This window comes from Aptenodytes patagonicus, chromosome 5 (genome assembly GCF_965638725.1).
Source record: "Aptenodytes patagonicus chromosome 5, bAptPat1.pri.cur, whole genome shotgun sequence".
Lineage (NCBI taxonomy): Eukaryota > Metazoa > Chordata > Aves > Sphenisciformes > Spheniscidae > Aptenodytes > Aptenodytes patagonicus.
Genome location: NC_134953.1, coordinates 9,484,655 through 9,508,905, shown reverse-complemented (window position 1 = coordinate 9,508,905; position 24,251 = coordinate 9,484,655). Strand labels below are relative to the sequence as shown.

Sequence of the window (24,251 nt, the reverse complement as noted above, 5' to 3'; positions counted from 1 at the left end):
GCTATAGGAATTCTAGTGCCCATACGAGGAAACACACTGTCACCCCCTGCCCTTCTTTTTCTTTCATACCTTTGCTGATAGTGTCTTTAGGAACTGCTGATAGAAACCCAGGTGCAGTTTTCTCTTTCCCTGCAAACAATAGAAGTCCGTGCAGGTGTGGGGAGGGAACTTCCCCCACTCTGATGGATGGTCTCTGTTTCCTGGTCAGACCTGGGATTTCCCGTTTCTGCAGCGTGTGGCCAAGAGTCCCAGGCTGTATCTCACAGCGTTTTTACAGTGCATGCCCTTGCTCCTGGGAATTTTTACCATTTACTTATCACCCTGAATGTGGAGCCCTGCTTTTTGTAGCCCTTCCTCCTCCCATATGGAGGATTCCCAGGAGCAAGCAATCCCTCTGGCACTGAGAGTTTGGGAAGCAGCCGCTGCTACTGTTAGCACCCATGCATATGTGCAATGGGAGAGGTGCTCTGCAGGCACAGCCGGGCTGCTCCTGCTCTGGGCCCTGCAGTGCCAGCTACAGAGTCAGTGTGTCTTGCAGCAGCACTGTGTGTAGGGCTGTTCACTGCTCTCTGCAGTGGCCCTGCAACAGCAGGAGGCATGTTTTCACCCTTGCTGCAGTCCCTTGCCTGTGCCCCATGCCCAGCAAGGAAGAAGAGCATTTGCTCCTGAGCAAGAATCCCAGACCTCCACAACTGATCAGCCAGGCCAGAAGGAATCCACTTAGACAGGCTTGCTTGGAAAAGCCAACACCTGTTGGGACACTGGCATGAAAGTGCGGGATAATAATTTTCCACCTGCTCTGCCAGCCCAGTCATCAGTAAAGCCCCAGGGAGGAACGTTGTGTTCTCTGCCCTGTGTGCAGGGAAAGCAGGGGGTGAACAAGATTCAACAGTAAAACCAAACTCAGCTGCCCTAAGGAAGCTATGGACATGCCTTGAATCAGTGTTCAAGTGACAGAAATCAGCACTAACCTTGTACAGGAAAAAAAGAACATACCTAAACCATAGACTAATTTCTGATTTCTTGCATTTCATCCTTTTCCTTACTCCCATTGTCTTTTTCCCAGCATGATAGTACAGATGAAACATCCATTCACTGCCTGCATCTAATAATCTGTCAAAAAACTGTGTAGCACCTTGTCCAGCCCTGACATTCTCCAGAAAGAGGTACAAAATTATGCCCTGCTGAAGGGAGGGGAGGGGAGGGGAGGGGAGGGGAGGGGAGGGGAGGGGAGAGGAGAGGAGAGGAGAGGAGAGGAGAGGAGAGGAGAGGAGAGGAGAGGAGAGGAGAGGAGAGGAGAGGAGAGGAGAGGAGAGGAGAGGAGAGGAGAGGAGAGGAGAGGAGAGGAGAGGAGAGGAGAGGAGAGGAGGTGCAGGCAGTGCTGGGGGATGGTGTTAGCTCAGTAGAGGATGGAAGCTGCTCAGTCCTCTCGGGATCTGACTTCTGACCATTTTATCACAGAGCATTCATTCAATGGGGATCTGCTAATGTGACAGTTACCTGCAGTGGGGGACAAGGAGCTTAGCTAGGAAGGATACTAGTTTTCCTGAGGGCTGCAGATGCCCCCCCAAAACCTGGCTAGGCTGCACAATTCTGGCAGGTGTCATCACTCCATACTGCACCAGTGTAACCACAGCAGAAAGAGCTTCCCTCTCTCACCCCATGCTGAAAATAAGGTGTTGATTTGCAGAGCAGTCATCCTTCCAGGAAGCTTAAGATAAATACAAGGAAAGACTCTTCTCAAGGTTTGCAGCCATTCCATAGCACATGCTGCTGCTGCTTTGGAATTTCAACAAAGGGACTTCGGCAGTTTGAGATCACCTCATGTGGATGCACAGTCCATTTCTCTCCCCTTTGCACCCAGAAAACTGGAAACAGCAAAATCAATGCTGAAAAAATGGCTCACTATTTGTACTCCCACTTGCAAAGGGAAGGCTCTCTGCAAAACTTTCCTTACAGAATGACTCCACCTTGCTGAACCAAGACTGAAGTTGTTTCCAGGTTTTTGTGGAGACTTACTGCTCTTCAGGGCAGTCGTAGACTTGCCCTCAAAGACCTCCTGTTCATGATGGAAACGAACTACAGTCCCTGAAGGTCTGTCCACTCCACTTAGAAATCTGCACGCATGTGCCTCTGGGGGTTGTTCACAATGGAGGAAATGAGAGATTTCTTTTTTGCTACAAGCATCCTTGCTACAAGCTACTACACCTCACCTGGCTTGTATTTTGCTTCTAAATTTACAAGGAGGAAGAGCAGCACTACAGAATCTTAGTCAAGTCCTGAATATGTAAACTCTGGGCCCCGAGTGACTCACAGGAGGATTTCTGGCATCAGGAGCTAACAGCTAGGGAGCTACACCACCCAAAGTGAGTGTCTGTGCAGCCCCTTCCGGCAGCAGAGTACCATGAAAGCGCTCAACTCTGGGCTAGCAAATACTGTCAGAGAAAATACAACAGTAGACAGTCTTGGCTTATGCCTCCACCAACTCTTTGTCCTGGCTCAGCATTAACATCCAGGCACAACTTCCCTAGGAAGTTGCTCTGAACTGCCCTGTACTCTGAAGCAGCTGGCAAGTAAGGCCCCCTGCGACCTGCTACTCGCCTCCCTCTTCTCTTCTTCCTCCTTTCCTTCTCATCAAAGGCTAAAGCACATAAGTGATTATACCGATCCTCCCAACAGAAAAATGATCGTGGTATTCAAACTACAATCTCCCACAACAGTTTAAGAAAAAAGGGAAAGAGAAATCTTCCTGACATTACTTGCTGAAGGTAAAGAGCAGTGAAATCAGAACAGGCAAAACAACAGGGGAAGGAGAGAAGAAAAATGAGAGGAAAGGAAAGGGAGAAGAGAAAAGAAGAGAAAAGGAAAAGAAAAGAAAACAGAGAAGAGAAAAGAGAGAAGAAAAGAAAAGAAAAGAAAAGAAAAGAAAAGAAAAGAAAAGAAAAGAAAAGAAAAGAAAAGAAAAGAAAAGAAAAGAAAAGAAAAGAAAAGAAAAGAAAAGAAAAGAAAAAAGAAAAGAGAAGAAAAGAGAAAAGAAAAGAGAAAAGAAAAGAAAAGAAAAAAGAAAAAAGAAGATAAAAGAGAAAAAAAGGAAAAGAGAAAAGAAAAAATAGAAAAGAGAAGACATCTGTACCTGCATAAGGCTGATCCAAGCTTGAGAAGGCAGAGTCCAGACCTGGAGAGCTGGGCATGTCACAAAGCCCGTTTAATTCACAACTCCCCATAAACAGAGAGAGGCAATGAGAGAGAAGCAAAGCAGCTCCCTGCTGGAGCAGAACCAAAACTCTGAGGTGTCCAAGCCCTTTGCTATCAGCTCCACAAGCCTTTTAAAGCCCCTCTTTTGTCTCGTAGGCATTGCTGCCGAAAGCCATGAGGTCACTTTGTCTATTTTTGTCTTCTTAGCTTTATCACTGAGCAGTGTGATGGACATTGTCACCTGCCACTTAAACACCCTCCTTTCCCCCACCCTCTACTCCCTGTGAGGAGAAACTCCTCTTTTTTATATTAAATTAAGAAAATATACTCTATACTCTCACCGCTTCTGTGGTGCAAGCTTCAGGTTAGAAAGGTGCAAGCTTCAGCTTAGTGTTTCCAATGCCTCAATGTCCAGCATTTCTGTGCTAAAGAGCCCTTCAAAGAGATGAGACTAACACAGTGCTCATGTCCAACATGGACAGGCAGAGAAACTCACCCAGGAGGAAAGCAACTTTCCTTGCCTGAAGCCCTTAGAAAGCACCCAGCTCCAGGTAAATACAAGGAAGCAAAGAGAGGAGAGGCTTTCTTTTCCTGTGTGTATCAATTTCCTTCCATGTCTGAGGAGAGCCAGTCCATGATACAGATTCCTGTTGTGTACCAGGATTGAGGAACATTTAACAGAGGAGCATTAGGATCCTGGGTGCCTGTAGTGAAGTGGTTTAGTTGAATTAAAATGGCAGAGGCTGTTACCTACACCACTGAAGAGTGTGGCTGTGCCCAGGGAGGGTGATGGAGCGTTTGGAGGCCAAGGAGTGGTGTTTTGGCAGCACCATTCAGAGCTCTAGTGCTGGAGACTAAGAGGTGTTGAAAGACGAGATGCAGATAACAAGGACTGGGGTGGACAGGGAGGAAGGGAACAGAGGGTGCTGGGAGTCTACAGATCTTCACAGCTGTGGCCTGCTCAGCATCTCCTCACACTTTGGCTAGGTCTCGTCTTACTGCCTCTTTCTGTACACGAGCAATAGGTCCTGTGAGAGAATCCCAGAGCTGCGTCCACGGGATACTGCCCTGTGATTCTCCCTCCCAGCAGTCCCAGCCTTAGCAACACTGTAGCCCGAGACTGAAGCAGACTATCTCCAGTGTTAGTGAGTCTAGAAAAGTGAAGGTCTGACCGTGCCTCCTGAAATCCACCAGCCATCGCTGCATGCCAAGGAAGACAACCTCCACAGACAATGTTGCTGTAAGAGAGACCTGTCATGCTTCATACAGAGGCTCTTGCAGCATAGAGCAATGAAAGTGGTTCAGTCTCTTCTTCTTTGATGAATATTTACACATATAAGAATATAGACTCTTTGGGAAAGCCTTGTAGAATCTGATATATACAATATGCAATTGGAAATGAAAATACAGCTCTGCAGTACAGAAAAAAAATCTCAATTAAGAACATTCAAATGGAATAGATAAAAGAGTAAATGGAAGGGTTATAAAACTTTCCTAAATGCTGGTATGGTGGATAATTTCTACAGAAAAATTTCTCTTAACTTTTAAAGCACTAAATTCCGTTGGAATAATCCACAAAAAGGAAAAATTTCTATTAAGCAAAGCCTACAAAGATTTTTCCATTAACTTAATTTAACTAAATTTCACTGAAGTGAAATGAATTACATTACTAATTACAGTAAGGAGAAGTGTAAAAAGTATAAATCTTTTCAAGATCAGGCCCTTTTAAAAGAAAGCATTTTCATGTATGCTCAGGAAAGCTAATGAATAAGCAGGTTTACGTGATGTCAGATACTGTTCATGTTCACTAGGAAACAAACAACGGTAAATTTTATTACCGAAGACCAAATTCTAGAAAAGCCATTACCATAGAAAATAAGCACACTGCTAATTTCAGAGATAAAGAGCCTGTTCCTCTGTGATGAAATACTACTTGCCTACTATTTCTTCACATGGGATCAACTAGAATTTTGTTCTTCCAGCTATTTATGTTAGACAAGGTCATTTTTCCATGGCTAACGTTGCAAATATCTCAGTAAGTCATTACAGGCTATAGACATCTCATGCTTTTCATACCTGGAGTCCTTTCAAAATAAGATTTGGATAGGTTGTATTTGCCTTCTAAGTATTTCCCTGTTGAAAGCTTCAACCTTTCAAACTTCAACCAATGTTTGAGTTGCAAACAGTAAAGCAGAGGAGTATATATTCTTTTACTTAAAAGAAGTGGTAAAACTCTTGGGACAGAAAACTTGTTTCTCATTCTTGGATATTTGCACACTTCCATCACATAATCTGTGCATAATACAAAACATAGATATGCCTTCAGCTGCAATTTAGGATGCTACAGGTAAATGCTTCAGTCCTACTCAAGTCTGCAACACTTAAGCATGCATCTGAAATTAAATATATAGTTAAGTACTTGTCAACCAGTATTTCTTCTTAAGAGCTCCCAGTGAGACCCTGCCCCACAGCAATCTAATGGTTTTGGAAAAACAGAAATCAAACTTCCCTGCAGGTGAATCGACAGCCCGTGGGAAAAAACATACCCAGTCATTTTGTAGATTTTTGACCATTCTTAGCCAGGCTGCGACTCCCACACTGCTATTGAAGAGCTCTGCTAGGCAGAGAGGGTGTGGAGACATTGCTGTGTGTGGCTGCAATGTATTTGTCTCATGGTATCCTGCTGGAGACTTGAATAGCTTGTTCACTCAAAAAAAATCTCCCTCAGTTGAGTGAGAATTTGCCTTTCTTCCTGAGCTGGATGGAAATGTGTCCTCAGTGCAAAAGGTAGCACACATGGCCAGCTTTCCTGTGCTGACAGCTCACACTCGGGCCCTGGATATTCCCTACATAGTCTTCTGCAACAAGACTGCCAAAGGAGAGCTTTCTTTTGCCAGGGCAGCACCTGTTGAATGCACTAGTGAATCTGTCCTTTGCAGTTTTAGCCTGATTTCCTAAGAAAGGTTTATGCAGTCATGCTGCATGTCTTTCGATCTTACCTGTTTCATGCTAATAGCTTTTGAGCCTATTTGCTAATTTTAAGAGTCTGAAGTCACAAAGATACAATGCTCCTACAAGTTTACATGCAAATAGGTGGCTGGACAGAGGAGATGATAGACCCCACCATAGGAAGCAGGAAGCCTGAGTGCAGTCTTAATTAGGCACTGAAAACTGAAGAACACACACAACAGAGAAATTATGGGTTCTCATTTTGAATGTGAGAGACATCAGACAGATTTGCATTTTACTAGACATGAGAGAATGAGATATCAAATACAAGACATAAATTAAAAGGACACCAGGATCTGTTAACTCTGCTGTTCACAAAATTGCTTGATGTCTAACAGCAGGATACCACTGATTCATCTTCTCTTTGTCCTTCAGTGTTTCCAGCATCCACTCTCTAGTAATACAGACAAGCATATGCTCACCATCTGGGTCTGTGGACTTGATTAATCCTGTAGCATTTGCCATATATTCTTGTTATCCAATTGATTTTAGTCCTTTTCTGCAACTAGTCAAGCTCCTACTACATTTAAAAATCCAGCCTTTCACGAGACAACTGTATACCTTCCATGCCTTATGTCATCTGCTGATTGATACACAGCAATCTCCGCTGAATCCTCAGGCCATCCATTAAAAATGGTATTATTGCTATTTCCTGTTACTGCTTGCTAGGTACAACACACTCAAGGAAACAAAAAAACATTTAAAAAGCTTCACTAGCAGGAGTTTGCAGTTGAAAAAGCAGATAGGAAGACAACAGTGGTGTACCTCCTCAATCCAGCTAACCCACCTCCCTCTCCTGTGTCCCCCACACACCTGGGTTTCTGTGGGAAGAAAGACCAGAGAAAAGCTGCAGGGTGTCCCAGCCAGGTCCCAGTTCTCAATAGCAGCAGTTTCGGGGCTGTGGGGTGCCCCACAGCACATACTGCCTGTTCTGTCTAGATGCAACCAGAGGACAAGATCTACTGACAGAAGAGGGGAGGGTTGGGATTTTTAATCACCTGTCTCCTCACCAGTCATATAACATTGAGGTGGAGAGGACATTTGATTGACATATGTTAGTGTTTAAAGCTCCATGGGTGAAAATATAGAGGTAGTCCTGTTAGATTCAGAAGCCCAGTGAAACACTACTACCAACTTAGTTAGCTAATCTGACATCATGAGCCATTAATAGTTATGTTTTCTGTTCTATTCTTAGCCAATTGTGCAGTCACCTTACAGTAGTCCTATCTCATCCATATTTCTCTCATTGGAAAAGTCATGTGGAACCATATCAGATATCTTACAGAAGCCCACATATACTATGTCCACCTTATTTCTTTAGCCATGAAGTCTTATCTTACTGAACAGGTCAAAGACTATCTCTTTTTCTAGTTTTTATTAGTCCATGTTGTTTTTACTGATCATTTTGCTTTCCACAAAGTGTGCTCAAAAGAACTACTTCGTTCACCTAACTGAAGCTAAATATTTCTTTTTTTTTTTTTCCTTATCCCCAGAGCCTGTGTCTATAAGAACGGTGCTATCCTTGGTCTTTTTCCCTGAGACCCTTCCCATTATTCCAGGGTATTTATCAAGGACTGAGGGCCATTCTGATACAATTTTCACTAATTCCTTACATTTCACCTCTACAGAGAATATGATTCAGCCTTGTCCTTTTAGTATAGTCAGTGTGTCAAGATATGCTGAATCTACTCCCCGCCCCGTTCCTGCTCCTATTTCTTTTATACAAGAGGGCTGGAGTCTTGGTTAACATAAGCGGTAGGTGCACTGATGGCCGTGAAGCTTTACAGATTTCACAACAAACTGATCTCCCTTCCTGCGATGGATTTAAATGAAACTGAAGAACGATTATTTGTCACATTGACAGTTTTCTCCTTCCTAGCTATAATTTTCTCTCACTTTTGTTGAGCAATGACTCTGTTGTTTAATTACCCCTTGTCAAAGTCCTTTTATGCCTCACCCTTTTATGCCTCTCCCTCCCCCATCACTATCACTTTGTCTCATTTCAGTGTTGTCTCTGAGCAGACTTGTCCCAACCCTTTCAGTAAGTCCCATTTCACTTTCAGAACTGATGGAAACAACATCGGACAGGGAGAGGGATTCCCATTGCCTGTTTGCATTATGATTTCTTTCAACTCAGCTCTCAAAATCCTGGAACCTAGAAACTATCAGCTTGGCTAAGACAGTCTATGGGGTTATATCTATATATGTAGTTGTTTCAGTGTGATTATTGCTCTAATCACCTTGAGATCTGAATTACTGGCAAAATTTTCGCTTAATCCCATCGTTCCCCATCAGACCTACACATCCTAAGTCACTCCAGAAGTGCATGTGCAAGGACAGGCTATGTTAACTTAATGTGTGTGGCAACATATTCTGAAAAATCACTAGCTGGGGCTGTGCAAGGACCATGGAGGCGTGAGCTCGGAAGAGACCTGCTGACACTCTTTCACCAGCAGCAGGATGATGAATGACCTCTGACCATGTCTGAAGAACTGTGACCCAGAGTCAGAGTCCCTGCGCTGACAATAATAACACAGAGAAGTAATGTCTGAGTAACTGATAGTTTAAAAAAGATGCTCAAAATGGTATCTTAGTATATACCTTTTCATTTCAGGAATCAGATACAGCTTTCTTCCAAACATCTTTAAATACCAAAGATCTTTCCTCTCCCAGAGAATATTATATGCAGCTAGATTCATCTTGCGCTAACATATGTTCAGCTAAATCCATGTCTCTGTCAGGCTCTGGGGCAGCAGGATAGCAGTGAGGTACAAAGGTGAAGCAGAGCAGAGCTCTATCAGCCTTACTTCCAGTGCTGCAACCTACAGCATCTGCATGGAAATGCTGGACAAGAGTGATGCCTGAGGGAACAATGCTGGAAGTCTCCAGTAAGAATACCTGAAGAAGATGGCCAATTACTTGTGAGAATTCCTGAGATGGCTCAAGAAAGAAGGAAAAATTCATCCACAGTAGCCAAGACAGACAACACTAGCTTATAATCTCTATCTTCTGCCCAAACAGTTAATACATCAGCCTGAAAATATTACCTCTGTGCTTTCGATAGAAGAACATAAACCGAAGACCTAAGCTCAGATGCCATACTCAAGCCTAAAACTGGAGGAAGAGGGCTCCAGATGCGCAGTGTTTATCTCACTGTTGCCTTCTTTAATAAATGCCTTCCAAGCTGCAGAGAATTCAAACCTGAATGTTAGTTATTAAGTGAGATATTCTTAAGCAAAGGCATACAACTAGACTGCATACACCAGTGTATGTAAACTGATTGCCCCAGTGGAGGCAATTTCCAGTTTCATGTATGCTGAAGCGAGATCAGACTCTCCATCTGTGATTCAGCCATGGAGGCTGTTGTCCTTGTTTTTCTAGTGGTTGGCTGCTCACTGAGTAGCAAGGGCCAAGGTTTATTCAGCATTGCTTCATGCTGCTAGGAACAGACTTCCTGTAAGATCAATCGTTCAGGCAATTAATTTTAATCTCCTGGCCTGAGCAGAATGCTTTTCTATTCTACTTTAAAGCAGGTAGGATGGGGAGAGTTGACTACTATCCTAAACCTTTTGGTCTTCTAGACTGCAGTGAATGGCAAAACCAGTAGGCTAGCCTAACAACCACGCAACTGTGATCATTAGAGTCACAAGTGTCAAAGCTGAAAGCCAAGCAGAAAATGTGGTGCAGTAAGTTCAAACTGCCATTCAGGTACTTTATCTTGTTCACAGCTCCTGTGGCCTATACCGATTATAATAGGCTGAGAGATGGCTTGCTGCACTCACACTCTCTGCAGAGAAATGTGACTGCAGTCACTCTTAGAAGAGGTAATCTGTATGACCTTCCAATGAATAGGCCACTTATAAATAAGCATCCTATCTCATCAAGTGATGCTGCTGTACATCCGCTTTAAACAAGAAGGATTTCCTTTTCTGATATGGAATGTGGTAACTTTGATGACTCTGCACAGGCAGCCAGGCCCATATAAAGCAGAGGAGGAAATTTCCCCACCCATTTTTCCCTCCCTTCCCCTACCGTACATGGAGAGGCTCTTGAGTCCTAAGAACTAAAAATAGTCCAGTTTAAATTGAGATATTTTGAAGCACTTCTTGCACTGATACAAATTCCTACAGTGTGATAGCAAGTTAGGACTAGACGGCTGTCCTGGTAGGTCTGTCTTCTGCTAGCAATTGGTATTTCCAGTTGTGAGAAACCCTGACCCCATTGTCCCTGGGAGATGGTTTAGGATGGGGGTGAACATACATTGCACCTTAGAGAGCACAGGTGGCTGAGGAGAAGCAGCCCTGGCTACAGATGGATTCCAAGCCTCTGAGGGTGGTGTGAGCAGAGGAGGACACTGCAGGAGCTACGGGGAACCAAAGAACCTCACTAGCAATTACTTGTGACAACTATAGTCTGATTCTCTCTGCCACAAGCTCCTGCTTTCCACTAACCTCCTGAAACTCATTCAGATTTTTTTATTTGTATTTTCTGTCTTGTTATCTCTTCCTTTCCTTCTGCACTGTCGAAGCAGCACAGAAATCGTCTCAGGGAGGGATGTGGCTTGGCCCTTTAGTAGTGATGACAAACTGAGGACCTAAAGATTCCCAGTTTCCCCAGAGATTAATCACCTCTTTAAAGAGAGCAAGCTACTGTTTTAGGGGGAAGAAAACAAATTTGTACTTTCATTTCTTCAGATTAGGCAAAATACTGGCTATTCACAAGTATGAATGCTCTCCTGTAGTTCATTTAAAGTACAGCAAAGAGTCCCTGTTTGCTGGCTGTTCTCTTGCCCCACTGAGCAAAACACCAGGGTGCAGAGTAGCCACTAGGTAGCAATGAAGACTGAAGTCCTATTACCTGTAGGGCAAGTTCCCCACATTTGGAAGATGTGTGGCTCCCCACACTGCCTCACTAGTCTGCATCAGCAATGCTCTGAGTGGTTTTTGAGCAGGCACATCCAAGTCATGTGTCCTGTGGAGGGCTGGGATGATGTACGTGCTCATCCCACAGGTTGGAAAAAATGAGCCAATACCAATGTGCAAACTGTGATAGGGCAGGAACTTTGGAAGGAGACAGGCCCAAACCTCACTGCAAGGACTGTTGCCTCTCTAAGGAGCTCTAAGGCCTTGTGTCTTTGCTGGGGAGGGAGAGGCACAGCTCAGCAGCTGACAACATGCAGGGCATCGTGAGGTGGCACCATCAGCTGCTGCCCCCTCTTCCCTGTGCTTATTTTGCTCCACCCCACCCACTGCCAAATCCTCATCTTGGGCTGTTGGTACTTGCCACCACACTGTGTTCTGCTCCCAGAGTCAAATCCTTGCCTAGTGTAAATAATTGAGCTCCATTTGCTCCTGTGTTACTGCAGTGCAAAGCAGGTGTTAGACAGCAGTGACACCTCTGGCAATTGCCACATGATTTGTATCCTCTTAGCAAAGGCAGGGAAAGCAGCTGTAGTTGTCAGGAGTTCGTGGAGTTGATGCAAAAAAATACATGTACTGGAGAAATGTCAGTCAGATGAAAATTAAGAGAAAATGAATCAGTAACAATCAGAGCATAAAGACTGATCACCCATCATGGTGAGACTAGGAAAGATGGTGGGCAAATATGGGAAGCATTTCCTAGTTTCATTGATGATCTTGAGGACAGCATACAGTCAGCCCAGATCAGATTTGCTAACATCAGAAACGGAGGAAAATCATACAGAAAAGGGGAGGTAGGGGGGCTGAATCAACTTGCCTATGATCTGGAAAGTTCAAAGCTCTGGAAAGCATGCAGTGAGGACAAAGGTCTACAAAAACTTTAGAGATAGGAAATAAAGAGCAGAGCTACAGATCTTAAGTTTGAGAAAACCCAAGAGCTGACAGGTGATAGCAGTCTTACTGAGATCCTTGCAGGGCAATAGAGCTGTGAAGAATGTCAGTTGCTACTCTTGGTGGTGTGCAAAAGAATTATTACGTGTCTCTGTTCTTGTACAGGAATTTCAATTATTCATCTAGAAATTTGATGTTTCTAGATACTCATCTAGAAATACTATACCTGCAACTCTGTTTGCCTGAGGTGCAGGGACAGGTGGGAAAGGGAGAAACTCTCTGTAGCTTAAAACAGACAGTGAAAAGTTAGAAAGAATGAATACAAAGGACAAGAGAAATACCTCCAAAATTGGAGAAAACATCAGAGCAGGCATGAGAAAGGAGCACGTTCTAGAAAGAAAAGGTGAGGAACCATATGGGTAACAGTCCCAACAAACAAAAAAGGAGTTTTTCACATTCTTACGGTGCAGTGGTGGGAGCTATAGTAGAGAAGGCCATGGCAAGGCAAGGAGGGTGTGCTGAGCAGGTACACTGGGAATATATTTAAATAAGTAGTGCTCCAAAAGGCAGACATCTGATTAGGTAGTCAGAATGGTCCTTAAATGTCTACTGCGTATATATTGAGGCCCAGGCTCCCATGACTGATCTTCCAAGTCACCTACTGTAGGTAACTCAGATTTTAAAAACTTGCCTAGCTTCTAAACCATGAGCTTGATTTTGCGTTTCTGTTTAGCAAAACCCAGGAGTCTCCACGTCCCAGAGTAGGCTACTGTGCTGCGGGTATTGCCAAGGAAAGGCAGAGAAACAGAGCTTTAAACTTTGCTGGCTCCGTGGAAGCATGGAGCAGCTGTAGGAGCTGAACCAATGCACGCCCAAACATCATTGCCAAAGCTACATCTTCCTGGCACGAGATGCTGTACCATGTGCCTCCCATGCCGATAGCTTCTCTGCAGGCAGCCTCCTCACAGAGCCAGTGCAGCTCAGCAGTCCCACATCCTCCTGTGTTTATCCCAGGTATAGGTGCTCCTTAGCTCTGTTTACCACATAATGAACACCTTCCATCCCTCTTCCTTCCTTGCTTCCTTCCTTCACAGAGTTACTGGCTGCTGAGCATGACTTTTGTTTTAATGGCTGCTGTGCTCCAGCATGATCAGGACATAGCGTTTTGCCTTCACATTTACTGCCAAGATTCCTAACCTAAGAAGGGCCAAGCTGGCCATGTGAGTTGCCATCCATGGCAGAGTAACTCTTACATAAGGACACCCATGGCCAAACATAATCCAGAAGTGGTGTGAGCGGTGGAGGGGTAATAGGAGAATAAAATATTATCTCAGTCTGCAGTGCTTCTGGGAACCCTACCTCTAGCTGGCAATAGAGTTGCATCACCTTCTGCCATGGGATATTATTTTGCCATCAGAAATGCTCTGCATTAAATACATGGCTTTCCTGGGAGCCTTCTGTACTGACGCTGTCCATGGAAATAAGTCTTGATGTAAAGCAATTACTCTTCCACTGCTAGGACTATCAGGTGGCAGGGAGCAGCTGAACATGCCTTTCTCAACATTCACCTCATGCTTGTACGTTATTCAAAGGGGGAAAAAATAGCTTCATCCTCAGGGAGGCTGAAATTGCTACTTTCTTTGCTGTTCTAAGGAAAGTGAGTGCTAAAGACTAGGAAGAAGTAGTACGAGGCACCAGATTAGTTGCACCGCCTAGCAGGGCCTGACATAAGAGACCCAACTGAGTCTGTCCTCTCAACACAGGGCAGAGCAGTAAGACAGTGCCCTGTCTGACGGAAGCAGTCTAGATTTGAAAGTTACCTCTATAGGATCCCTTAGGCAGAATAGAGAAAGGAATGTTTAGCCTAAGGAAAAGAGAAAAGAGAGGCTTAACAATTGTCTTGCAATATTACCTGGTCTGAGGAAAAATGTCTAGCATTTGGAGCAGAGAATCAGAAGTTAGAATCTGTGTGCTTTATTTCTCATTCAGTCTAGTGACTTTTCTGTGTCTCAGTTTTCCATTCTGTCACCCAGCTAAGTCACTTTTTTAAAACCTGCTTTATTTCTAGGCTCAGAGAATTGTAAATTAATCAATCATACTGCACACTGAGGTACTCATATGAAAACAAGTTCTTGATTACCTTGTTTTTAATATTATTGAATAGATCACAACTGTGAAGTCAGGTAACATCTTGTTCTGCCTTCGTGTTTGGGTTTGAAATACTCCACGTGTAGCAGAAACCAGGAAAGATATTCACAATTAAGGTTGCTTCAGCTCCATCACCCATGTACTACACTACATTTTTCAGTACTTTATTCCACCTGGAGAGGTCTTGACTAGTAGGGGTCCCACTACAAGGAACTGTTCCAACAGCTGATTTACCAGCTCCTGCCTGTCCTTGCTGGCAGCCCTCCACTGCCGATACCTAAAAAGTGATAAATCCTACCAGAGCTCACCAGCTGCTTCCAGACATGGACACCCTTGCTGCAGTAAGTGCCTGCAGAGAAAACATCCTCCGAAAGTCGATGTAGACAAGCCCCTCCCTGAGCTTGACAGGGTGAGAGAAATAAATGAGCTACTGACAACACTCTTTTAGGGCTATGCTGACTGAAAATTATCTCTACTCAGTCCTTAATCATGTGTAATACTACATGCTTCTGTGCCCATGGAGAGCAGAGCTGAACAGGGGACTCCTCGGGAGGCCCTCAGAACGAGCACGCTGTGCTTGGACACACAGATAGCTAAGGAGCAAACTGAGCTGCTGTGAGATCTCTGAAAGGCCAGGCCTCGGAAATTTAATCCCCAACTTCTTCCCTGACACCATCATTTCCCCTGAGTCTTCTTCAGCCCAAAGCGTTGAAGAAACCAATGACCTCCACCCTGTTTCCAGCACATATAGGTGCTAGAGCACAGCTGGTTGTGTGGCTGCAGCTTCTACCTGTGACTCCCAGATCCCAGACCCTTTCTCTCATCTGTTCCTTGGGACATCTTGGGTGAGGTAGACCCCAGTGCCAAAGCTGCAATAGGAAGCCCCAGTCCCTGCAGGTCTGACTTGACTCTGCTTCTTCCCAAGCTAGAGGAGTTAACCCGCTTGACATTTGCAGGAATTAGGCTTTTGGAAGGAGATCCAGCATAGGAAGAGGGCATGGGTGAGTGGCAGCGTGCAGAGGACTTACTGGCCTGCTTGGCTTTCTCCGCATACGTGGTGGTTAGGTCTTCATCAACCGGGTGCTCCACTGGCCCCACCATGGGGATGAGATGGCGTTCTGCTCGGATAGCCTTGGTGGCATGGGGCAGGAGCATCGCCTCTGGAGAAGGCTCCCGTCCCTCTGTCAACGGTGGCCGCAACTGTCCCTCGCTCTCCGAGAATGGAGTGTCTGTGCGGCTGCCAGGTGGGCAGGCAATCTCCCTCTTGGCCACCCCGACGGAGCTGGCCACCTCGGGTCCCCCCTGCACAGCAGCCTCTGGCATGCTCTCATAGCCGCTCTGTTCGGACAGGGACACCTCATCCTGAGGCGCATCTGCCTTGCTGTTGGTGCTGTCGGGCGGGGAGCGCGGGCTTTTCTTGCGAGCCCGGCGGTGCTTCTCCTGGGCCATGTTGTCAGCATCGCTGTCTGTCTCACCATAGTAGGCCTCACTGTCTGGTGGGGAGGTGAGGCTCTCCAGGTGCCTCTGCGACTTCCGTGGCTGCAAGGGCTGTGTGGTGACCGGGGCTCCTGCCAGTTCAGGGCTGAGTAGCTGCGCTGGGGAGCTGAGCGGGGATGGCGGGGAGAGCACTCGCTGTCCTGGAGAAGGGGAGCGCTGGAGCCATGGGCCGGTCTGGTCCCCACCAACTATCCTGTGGAGAGAAGGAAAAGTGGTGAGCGAGGTCTGGTTGGTGAGGCTGAGCTGGAAGGAAACTCCCACATGTGAGAGAGGAGTAAGGATTGAGCTGGTGTTTCAGATATCTTTCAGGTGGTACAGACACCTGAAGTGCAGACACCAAGGGCAGACTCATCTCTGACATCAGCTACATGCTCTCATCCCTGATTTTCTGCTTCACGACTCTTTGAAAACCAGGTGTTAAACACTTGAAAATCAGAATGCCCTGAGAGCATAAAATCAGCATAAAATAGCTTAATCAGCTCCCCAGGCATTTATCCTGGGGAGGTAAATTCCTGCATAGCAAACATTCCCCAGGACAGTGGGACATAGCCCTGCAGCCTGCCGCTTGCGGCGGGGGGGTGGGGGGGTGGGGGGTGGGGTGGGGGGTGGAGTGGTGGTGGGGGGTGGCGGGGAGGGAGGCACCTGAGCCACCACACTGCACTCCAGCTGCTCCTGCAGCTGGGACTGCACCATGGAGCTGTGCCAGCTCTGCAGATCCCGGCATTCCCCAAACTGCTTTAGTTCAGAGTGGGATCCAAACAAAGAAGTCGGTGCTGTTTGTTTGCCCTGACCTCTATGTGGGAGTAAATAGCAAATACTTAAGAGAAAAAGGCCCAAGTGTTTTTTTGGGGTAGGACTCTGCTATCCTGTGGTAGGAGTCCACCCTGTTGTGTGTGGCCTGCTCGCTGTGGGACTGCTTCGCAAGCAAGCTACCAGTGCCTGGGTTTTGACGACCGTACTGCAGTCATGCCAGCCAGCCCAATCCATGGTGGCATTTGCCTTTGGCTTAGACATAGCAACTTCTAGCCTGTAAGTCAGCTGGAAGGATGACTAAAGTAGGGGCAGGGCAGACCGGGGCAGTGAGGCCGATTGCTGACTGCCAGAGGGAGGGAGAACTGGCTACGCTGATGGGAAAAGAGCCAGCTCTGCCCTCCCTCTCCTCAAGAGTGAGTCTGGATTTCAACAGCAGTTTGACTCCAGACCACACAGATGGGGCAGGGAACTTCTTCCTTCCCTTGCCAGAGTCACCAGAGTTATAAAGGAGCCCTAAGTATTTGCCTTTTGAGCATGCATACCGGGAAGCCAGGCAGACAGCATTGCCTCTGTAAAGCTGTGGAATTCATGACTTGGATCCCAATTCTGAACTGTGAAAAATTTATACTCGTGTCAAATGCAAACCTTTGTGGGAGCTAAGGGTGGGGCAATTTCTCTGACAGTTTATTTTTTAATAATATTTTCTGTTACGAACTCTCACTGGGGAGCAAACTCAAAGCTCCCCAAGCAAAACAGAGCAGTCCTTCCTCTTCTTTAAATACTCAACCAGATAACTGAAAAGCATTACTGCTTGTAAGCCAGTTTATCTTGTTCTGCACTGTCAGGTCACAATCACTCTCCCTCCCCATCTTTCTCTCTCTCTCTTCACGTAGATCTCACACTGACAGACATACACATATGACCTTGCATACTCGAGAGCCATCCAGCTACCTCTCCTTTCTGAACAGGACTGATTGGTGTTTTCTCTGGGAACATAAATATGAAGTGGGAATAGAGATGTGATCAGAAAGCAGTATTTGATGACTTCTCCACTACCCCAAGATGAAGCCAACTGGTTACGTTATTTCCAAACCATCCGATGTTGGCACCCAGAGGGCTGCAAGAAGCCTGCCTTTGTCATTTTGCTAATTCAAAGTGTGCTGATATTGGCCCATTGGAATTTGCCCAGGCACCTGTTGGCTGCAGATAGGCTCCAATGGGGTGAGATAAGGCCTTGGCAAGGGACCAGGAGCTATTCTGGACACCTTGTGCAGGGCTCACTCATCCCTCTTAATCACAGCTAGGGTATGGGGTGAGCACATCAGAAGGCACCGGCGCTTTCCCTGAAGCCAAGGGGGAGATCCTACATGCTCAGGCTTTCCTCCTCTGAGCGCTGCCCACCTCTGCCCCTACTTTACAGCAACCAGCGTGGCTCTCCCTCCCCACTGCTCACAGTGCTCTGTCTTTTCAGGGCTGTAAAAATCACATCTCCCAGCTCCCTTCACCAGGGCCTTATTTCCTGAGGGTGACTTCTGTTTTGGGAGTAGTGTGGACTAGCTGGGACACAGCTTTGCTGCCTCCGTCTTTATATGATTCATTTACAGCTTGGGCCTCATCCAGCATGCATTGAGGCACTGGGTTAGCTTTAGCACAGGTAGAACCAGGGATGTTACTGGGACCATTTTTGTGCTTAAATTTGAGCCTGGTCTCCAGTATTCTGCTGGACTAGAGACTTTGCTAGAGATATTTCTTCCTGCAAAAAGGCACTCAGCTACACACCTCTGTGGAAGTCAGTTCACACCCTATCGGACTGCAATGGCCTGCTGTAGTGAATATTCAGGTAATCTTGCCTTGGCTCAATTATCCAATGTGTAGTCAAATCCATTTCTACAGAACAGTTATTTAGCCGGAATGAACTGGAGTCTCTGTTAATTGCTGAGATGAACTGCCCTATGGCATCTGCTTGCTTGGAGTCTAAATTGCTCATTCTTTGCAATGTGGCCCTCACACTGCAAACACTTCCCTCCAGCCTGAGGGGCAGGGGCAGGGAGGTCTGGGGTCAGTTCAGGGCCAGGCACTCTGGAAAGCAGCACAGAGACAGTGCAAAACTTTTGGATGGCCACATGTCAGCCATGGGGAAGTCCTAGTATACCTTGCAGTATGGAGAAACCAAAGGCTTCCTGCCTGCCTTCTTTCTGCTAGGTGTGGATAGCTGCTACACTGGATGAAGCTGCCCTGCTGCCTGCACTGTTGCAGCACCGGTGCTTGGGAGCAGGTTACCTTTTCACGCAGATGTTGAGCGTGCCGTTGGAGGAGTCAATGATCTGCATGGCAGTAGCATGGGAGAGGCCAGCACATGACTTCCCGTTGATAGATACTAGCACATCATTTTCCCACAGGCCTCCACGGCACGCTTTGCTTCTCTTTCGGATCTGGAAAAGCAGAATAGAGAGGATAGGGATGAAGGGAAGAACAGCAGCTATTTAGCTCAGTTGCTTGTCTCCTGCTGGCCCTTCTATTGCTCCATTCCTGACAGAATAAAATAAGGCCTATGACTACTGTGCTGCCAGGGTGGACGACCGCACCCCGTTAATTCCTGTTAATTCCAAGAGTCACTCTGCTGAGCATAGACCTGACCTGATGACCAACCCAATTCGAGTCCTTCAGTGCAGATGAAAGACTCAAGAGCACCTACATGCTCTTCTCCTCTAGTTCCCTATCTCCTAAGTTGCTTAGGGAGTCTGTGTTTCAGAAAGGGAACAGGAACTCTTTCCAGACTATCCTTGTACATGGCTGTGTGTCCTTCTGTACGCCCCTACTGTACTTCCTTGGTATGATCCCTGACGCTCACACAGAGCCCCTGCAGGTACCATCCTTGGGGAGGCTGACATTGGGAAGAGATGGTGGCTCCGAGGCACTTCCTGCTGTCAAGCATTCCTGCTCTATTGGCTTTGGCCAATATATTTCTGGACATCTGCATCAGGCCATATGGTGTCCTGTTGCACAAGTGTAAACTTGGAGTAAATCTTTAGCCTTAACAGGAGCTGTGCAAGATAATGCATTGCTGTAGCTGAGAATGGAGTCTGGGTCTCTAGTTCCAGGCTAGTTCCTGGATCATCTTACACCAAGTGTTTCCTCTCCCTTTTGTTCCATCATCCATCAGTTAAACTTCTTACTGAAACCCCCAACCCAGCCTAGCCTTTCTCTTAGGGCAAGCAAGTAAACCAAATGCCCACTTTTAGCCCAAAACCACAGACCTCTCCCATATAGGCAAGCAATGGGATAGTCTTGTAGGACAGCTTGGCACCCATAATGCACTCATTTTGCACATAAAAGAATAGCTGGGCAAAAACACTGGGTCAGGGCAAATCAGGTCCAAGGTAGCAATACGCTGGATTTGTAGATGCTTCTAGAATATTTCTTCAGATCTTGCAGTTAAGTGAGAGACAAATCAGTGCAGAGCTGTTTAACAGAGGGTGCAGTGAACGAACTGTGGCAGATCCCTGCAGAGAGGTAATCACAGCAGGGCACCTTCTCCCATATCTTGTAGCCTTGCTGCTCGAGCAACCAGACTCAGCTATCAAATCACACAAGCAACTTTACCCGCACTCCCATAGCAGCCCCGGGAAAGAGAAGTGGATGTGAGAGGATTGCTGCCCTGTCATTGTTCTTGCAGGGGCAGGAGGGGAGCAGGAAAGGAGAAAGCTGGAGCCCTGAGGAGGTCCAGTGGTATGGCTGGCTGGTGTCAGGGCCCAGGCCCTCTGCACCCATGGGGTGTGTGCACGCCCAGGGCTCAGCCCTGCTGGCTTGTGTTGAGCAGGCAAGAGCAGCACTCCTCCCAGGTCAGCCTGTCAGCAGGACTGAGAGGTGTTGGGGAAGAAGATGGAAAGAGGAGGGCTATGCTCTGAGTTGTTTGTGCGTTCACTGGCACTTTATCACTCTGTAGCCTCTCCAGCTTGACCCCAAATTTTGCCTGCATGCTTAAAATAGGGACTGGCTCATCCCAGCTGCCACATCCATCAGCCTCTGTCATCTTAGTCTTTTATCTCCCTCCTTGTTAATATAAGCCTGGAATGAGAACGTGTGGGTCTGTAATGAACTACTGCTGAAGAACCACTTTTCTGCTGTTACAGTATAAATGCTGCTTCTTGATACTCCCTCAAGGTGCAGGTGTTAAATGAGAAGAGATAGCAGATACATTTTCCAGTGCTGCCTACCGACACAGCAGCTAATGCAGAGAGTTCGGAAGTGGCAGAGAGGTTAGAAGGAGGGTCTCCTTCTCGTATTCCCCAAAAGGCCAACTGCTGCTCCATGGCCAAGTGCTTGGTGCTCAGCACTGGATGGGAACACACTTGCTGAGTATCTCTCCCAATTATGGAGCGAGGGGACTGGGGGTTAAAGGCTGTCAGCAGGTGCTCAGAGCATTCCTCGCATCCCATCGTACTCCTCCATGCTCACTGAAACCAACTGGATGTGGGCTGGTGACCACCCAGAGCAGAGCCAGTAAGCTTCCCGAAATCCTCTGGTCCCACAGTACTGCAGGACTTTGCAGGCAAGTGTTTGGGATTCCCAGGCAGGGAAGGTCAGGCTGCGCTCACAACACTGCCTGCTGCTGCTTCAGGCACCTTTAGATCAGAGTAGGCTGGTGGGACGCAACCTGCCCCACACGGGCTAAGCAACGTGAGCAGGCGATGCATTTCTTTTGTGGTTAGTAAAGATGCTGGCTCTGGCTTGGTCTGCGCTCAGATTTTACCAGGGTGGCGGAAGGCCCACGCACTAAAGCAACTGTAGTTACTTCAGTGCTGTTGTGGGAGCCTGCAAACTAGCTCTACAATCCAGGAGGGGACTTCTCCCTGTCTCCATTCCTCCTTGGGAAAACAGGACCAGAGTCTGAAAATAGCATGTAAATGTTCCTGGCTGTCAATCTCCCACAGGTTTATAAACCCCTCCCTGGAAGTTTATGAATCTGCTTCCCAGGGGCGGAGGGAAACAAACTATTCACAGCTTCATTTTAATGATAAACCCCTACCCCACTGCATTTGCCAGGGAGGAAAGAAAAGGGGTTAAAGGCAGAAGAGGATTGTGCAGGGAGAGAAGGAAGAAAGCACATCATACAGAAAGGACAGGACTTAATCCACAACCATGTCCACAGGGTGCAGTGTGCCAGAGGCTGGAGAGCCTCTGGACAGAGACCAGCATGAGCCTGCCAGTTTTTGTATGACTGCCAGCACGGTGCTGTGGAGACCTTTCATGACAACCCATAGACTGCATGTCTCGCTCACAGCGAGGGCAGCACTGGGCCTTTGAGGCCCCAGGCCAGGGTGGCTGCCCAGTCTAAAGGCCAGGCTCGCTGCCCACCCTGAAGGTCAGGCTGCCCTCAGGCTCAGCCACTTGCTCCCCATGTCCAAAAGATGCCCTCTCCTGGGCACCCAGTGAGCCACATGAAGCGTCACTAACAGGGAGCTTCTGCTTAGGCTGCAGACAGGATGGAAGGTGTCACCCAGCAGCTGTTCTGAAGAGATAGGAAAGGATGGGAAAAGTGGCATTTCAAAGATATATCCTCTCTGCTTCCTGTAGCAGATCCCTGGAGAGCTTTCTTGTGCGAGTGAGAGGCAGCACTGAGGGACTCTGACAAGTGGTCAGGGGTAGCCCCAGACCTGGCCCTGGGGGATTGCGCTGTCCGACCTCCTAGCACATACTGCGAGAATTGACCTCTCCTTGTTGGGGGGGGGAACCTCACAAATTCTCTGAGCCTCTTATAACTGCCTGCCTGTTACACTTACCACTCCATGCCTCAGTGGCACTCCACACTCCCCCATGGCACACCTTGGCTCACATGGAGGAAAGTCCTGCTTAGATTTCAGCTGGGTTTAGGGAATCCCAATTTCAGGGCCCTACTGATTTATGCTACTGGAAATAAAAATCAGTGTGGAAAACTGGAACTATAAATTAATGAAACACATTTACTCAGAAGATTTTCCACCTCACTGGCCTCTCTGCAGGACTTCTGTTGTGACAAGAGAGCTCTTGTCAGAGAGGTTTGGGTATCTGCCACACCTAGGTACGTGCACATACATGTGCGTGTTTTCTTTCATTACTTTGCCCTCTTCCTCTCATCGATCATATTGAATCAGACAGGAAGGAAAGGACAGAAGCAGCTGAGGGGAAAAAAGGAAAAGGGTGAAGGCAACAAATGAGGAGGAAAGGAAGAAGAAAAGGTGTTGAAGGGAAGGCCAGTGCTAGGAGAGGCCAGGAAGGCCAGAGCTAGGATCAGGCTTTAACAGAAGTTTCCTTGTACAGCCCTGGGGAGACAAAAGGACATGCTGATTATTGGACGTGTCTCGGGGAATTCGGCCTAGCTTTTGGGAACAGAATGCAAGAGAGGAGGGGGTCAGATGCAACTTGGCAGCATCTGTCCTTTAGTAGGGACTATATTTAGATAGTGATATGTGGGGGGTGAACACACACTGGGATGCTAAGAATAGAGTAATCCTGATAGTAACTCAGTGGCTTCACATCTTGCCTGAGTACAGCCCAGGGAACCTGTCTTGAAACTTTGCAACCACCCTCCATGCTGGCCAGCACCGCTTCTTCTTAAGAAAGGAAATACACTGTGGGTAATCAGAAGTGGTTTGCAGTGCCTTTCAGGAATAAGCTGTAATAGGTTCATGCCATTTTCCCCCTTGCCTCCCCAAGGCACCTCCCACCTCCTCTCATCGGGAGAGCTCAGTCTGTAAGGTAGGAAGACAAATTACATTATCAGTCTTCCCCTAATCTCTTAAAATCTTTCCAGCAGCAACCTAGCAAACTCAGGCCAAGTCAGAGTTGTATATTGAATACAATTCATCTTCCCATGCAATGTCCCTTCCACTCTGATTGCACCTCTCATCACACAGCTGCCCCCCTTCCCTCAGCAGCTACAATGCCATGGGGTCCAACACTCCATGGCAACCTGGCAGTGTTTAAATTTCATTCCCAGCCTTATGTGAAATGTAGGCCTGTCACAGGGTTCCCATGGAGAGGTAAGAACTGCCTTATTGTAGTATAAAGCGGTATAAAGCATTACCAAAAGGGAATGAATTCAGGCAGGAGCCAACCAGCATTTGGGTCGGCTCCTCCCAGAACTTTCTGCTCAGCCGAACCACAAATGCAGTAGTTGCTAGATGCAAGAGCAGAAACAAACATCCTCCATCTCTTCTTCTCTCTGAACATCAATTTGGTTACTGGAACAGTTTGTTTTTCCTCCAAGGCCAGGGCCTAATCTTTACTTGTGCAAGGAAAGATACCCCTGTGGCTAAAGCACTAGAGTGGGATTCAGGAGACCTGGATGATTTTTTCTGTGACCTTGGAGAAAACACTCAGACTGAGCCATAAATGACAGGAGCCTGGAAATCAGGAAGTTTTTCAACAGTCTTTTGCTCTGGCTCTTAGATTTCTTTGTCTCATCTGCCCACCTAAACACAGAGACCCATTAAGATACTTTTTCTATGCCTTCTATTAAGTATGTGAATAACATTACATCGTCATGGCAATGCCATATTTTTATTGGAAGCTATTTTACAGGAGAATATTTACTCTAATCCATTATAATTACAGTAACCATTACAATTACACTTCTCTCTTTAGTTCCAATAACTTCCTGACCAAACACCGTATTCCTGTTTAAGAGGTGACACTGGATGACTTGCCTCTTGGTAAAGTAGGTCCAGTGTCTCTGCAGGCCTACTTCACAGGTCATCCACAGTGAAGCTTAATTAGGGAGTCTTTATATAGAGAAAGAAGGGAGAGAACACACACTTTCTGGGATGAACGCAGCAAGGGAGGGTGGTGAAAGAAGGT

General features: G+C 46.7%; 1 protein-coding gene across 1 annotated transcript in view; it reads right to left on the bottom strand.

Annotated features, from left to right (window-relative positions):
• SYNPO2L (synaptopodin 2 like) overlaps positions 1-24,251 on the bottom strand; it is a 40,317-nt gene that overhangs the window by 6,715 nt on the left and 9,351 nt on the right. The window contains exons 2-3 of the mRNA XM_076338509.1: positions 18,693-18,844; positions 15,191-15,852 (exon numbers count right to left, since the gene is read on the bottom strand). Of these exons, the coding sequence (XP_076194624.1) occupies positions 15,191-15,852; positions 18,693-18,844 (814 nt within the window). The remainder of the gene's footprint in view (positions 1-15,190; positions 15,853-18,692; positions 18,845-24,251) is intronic.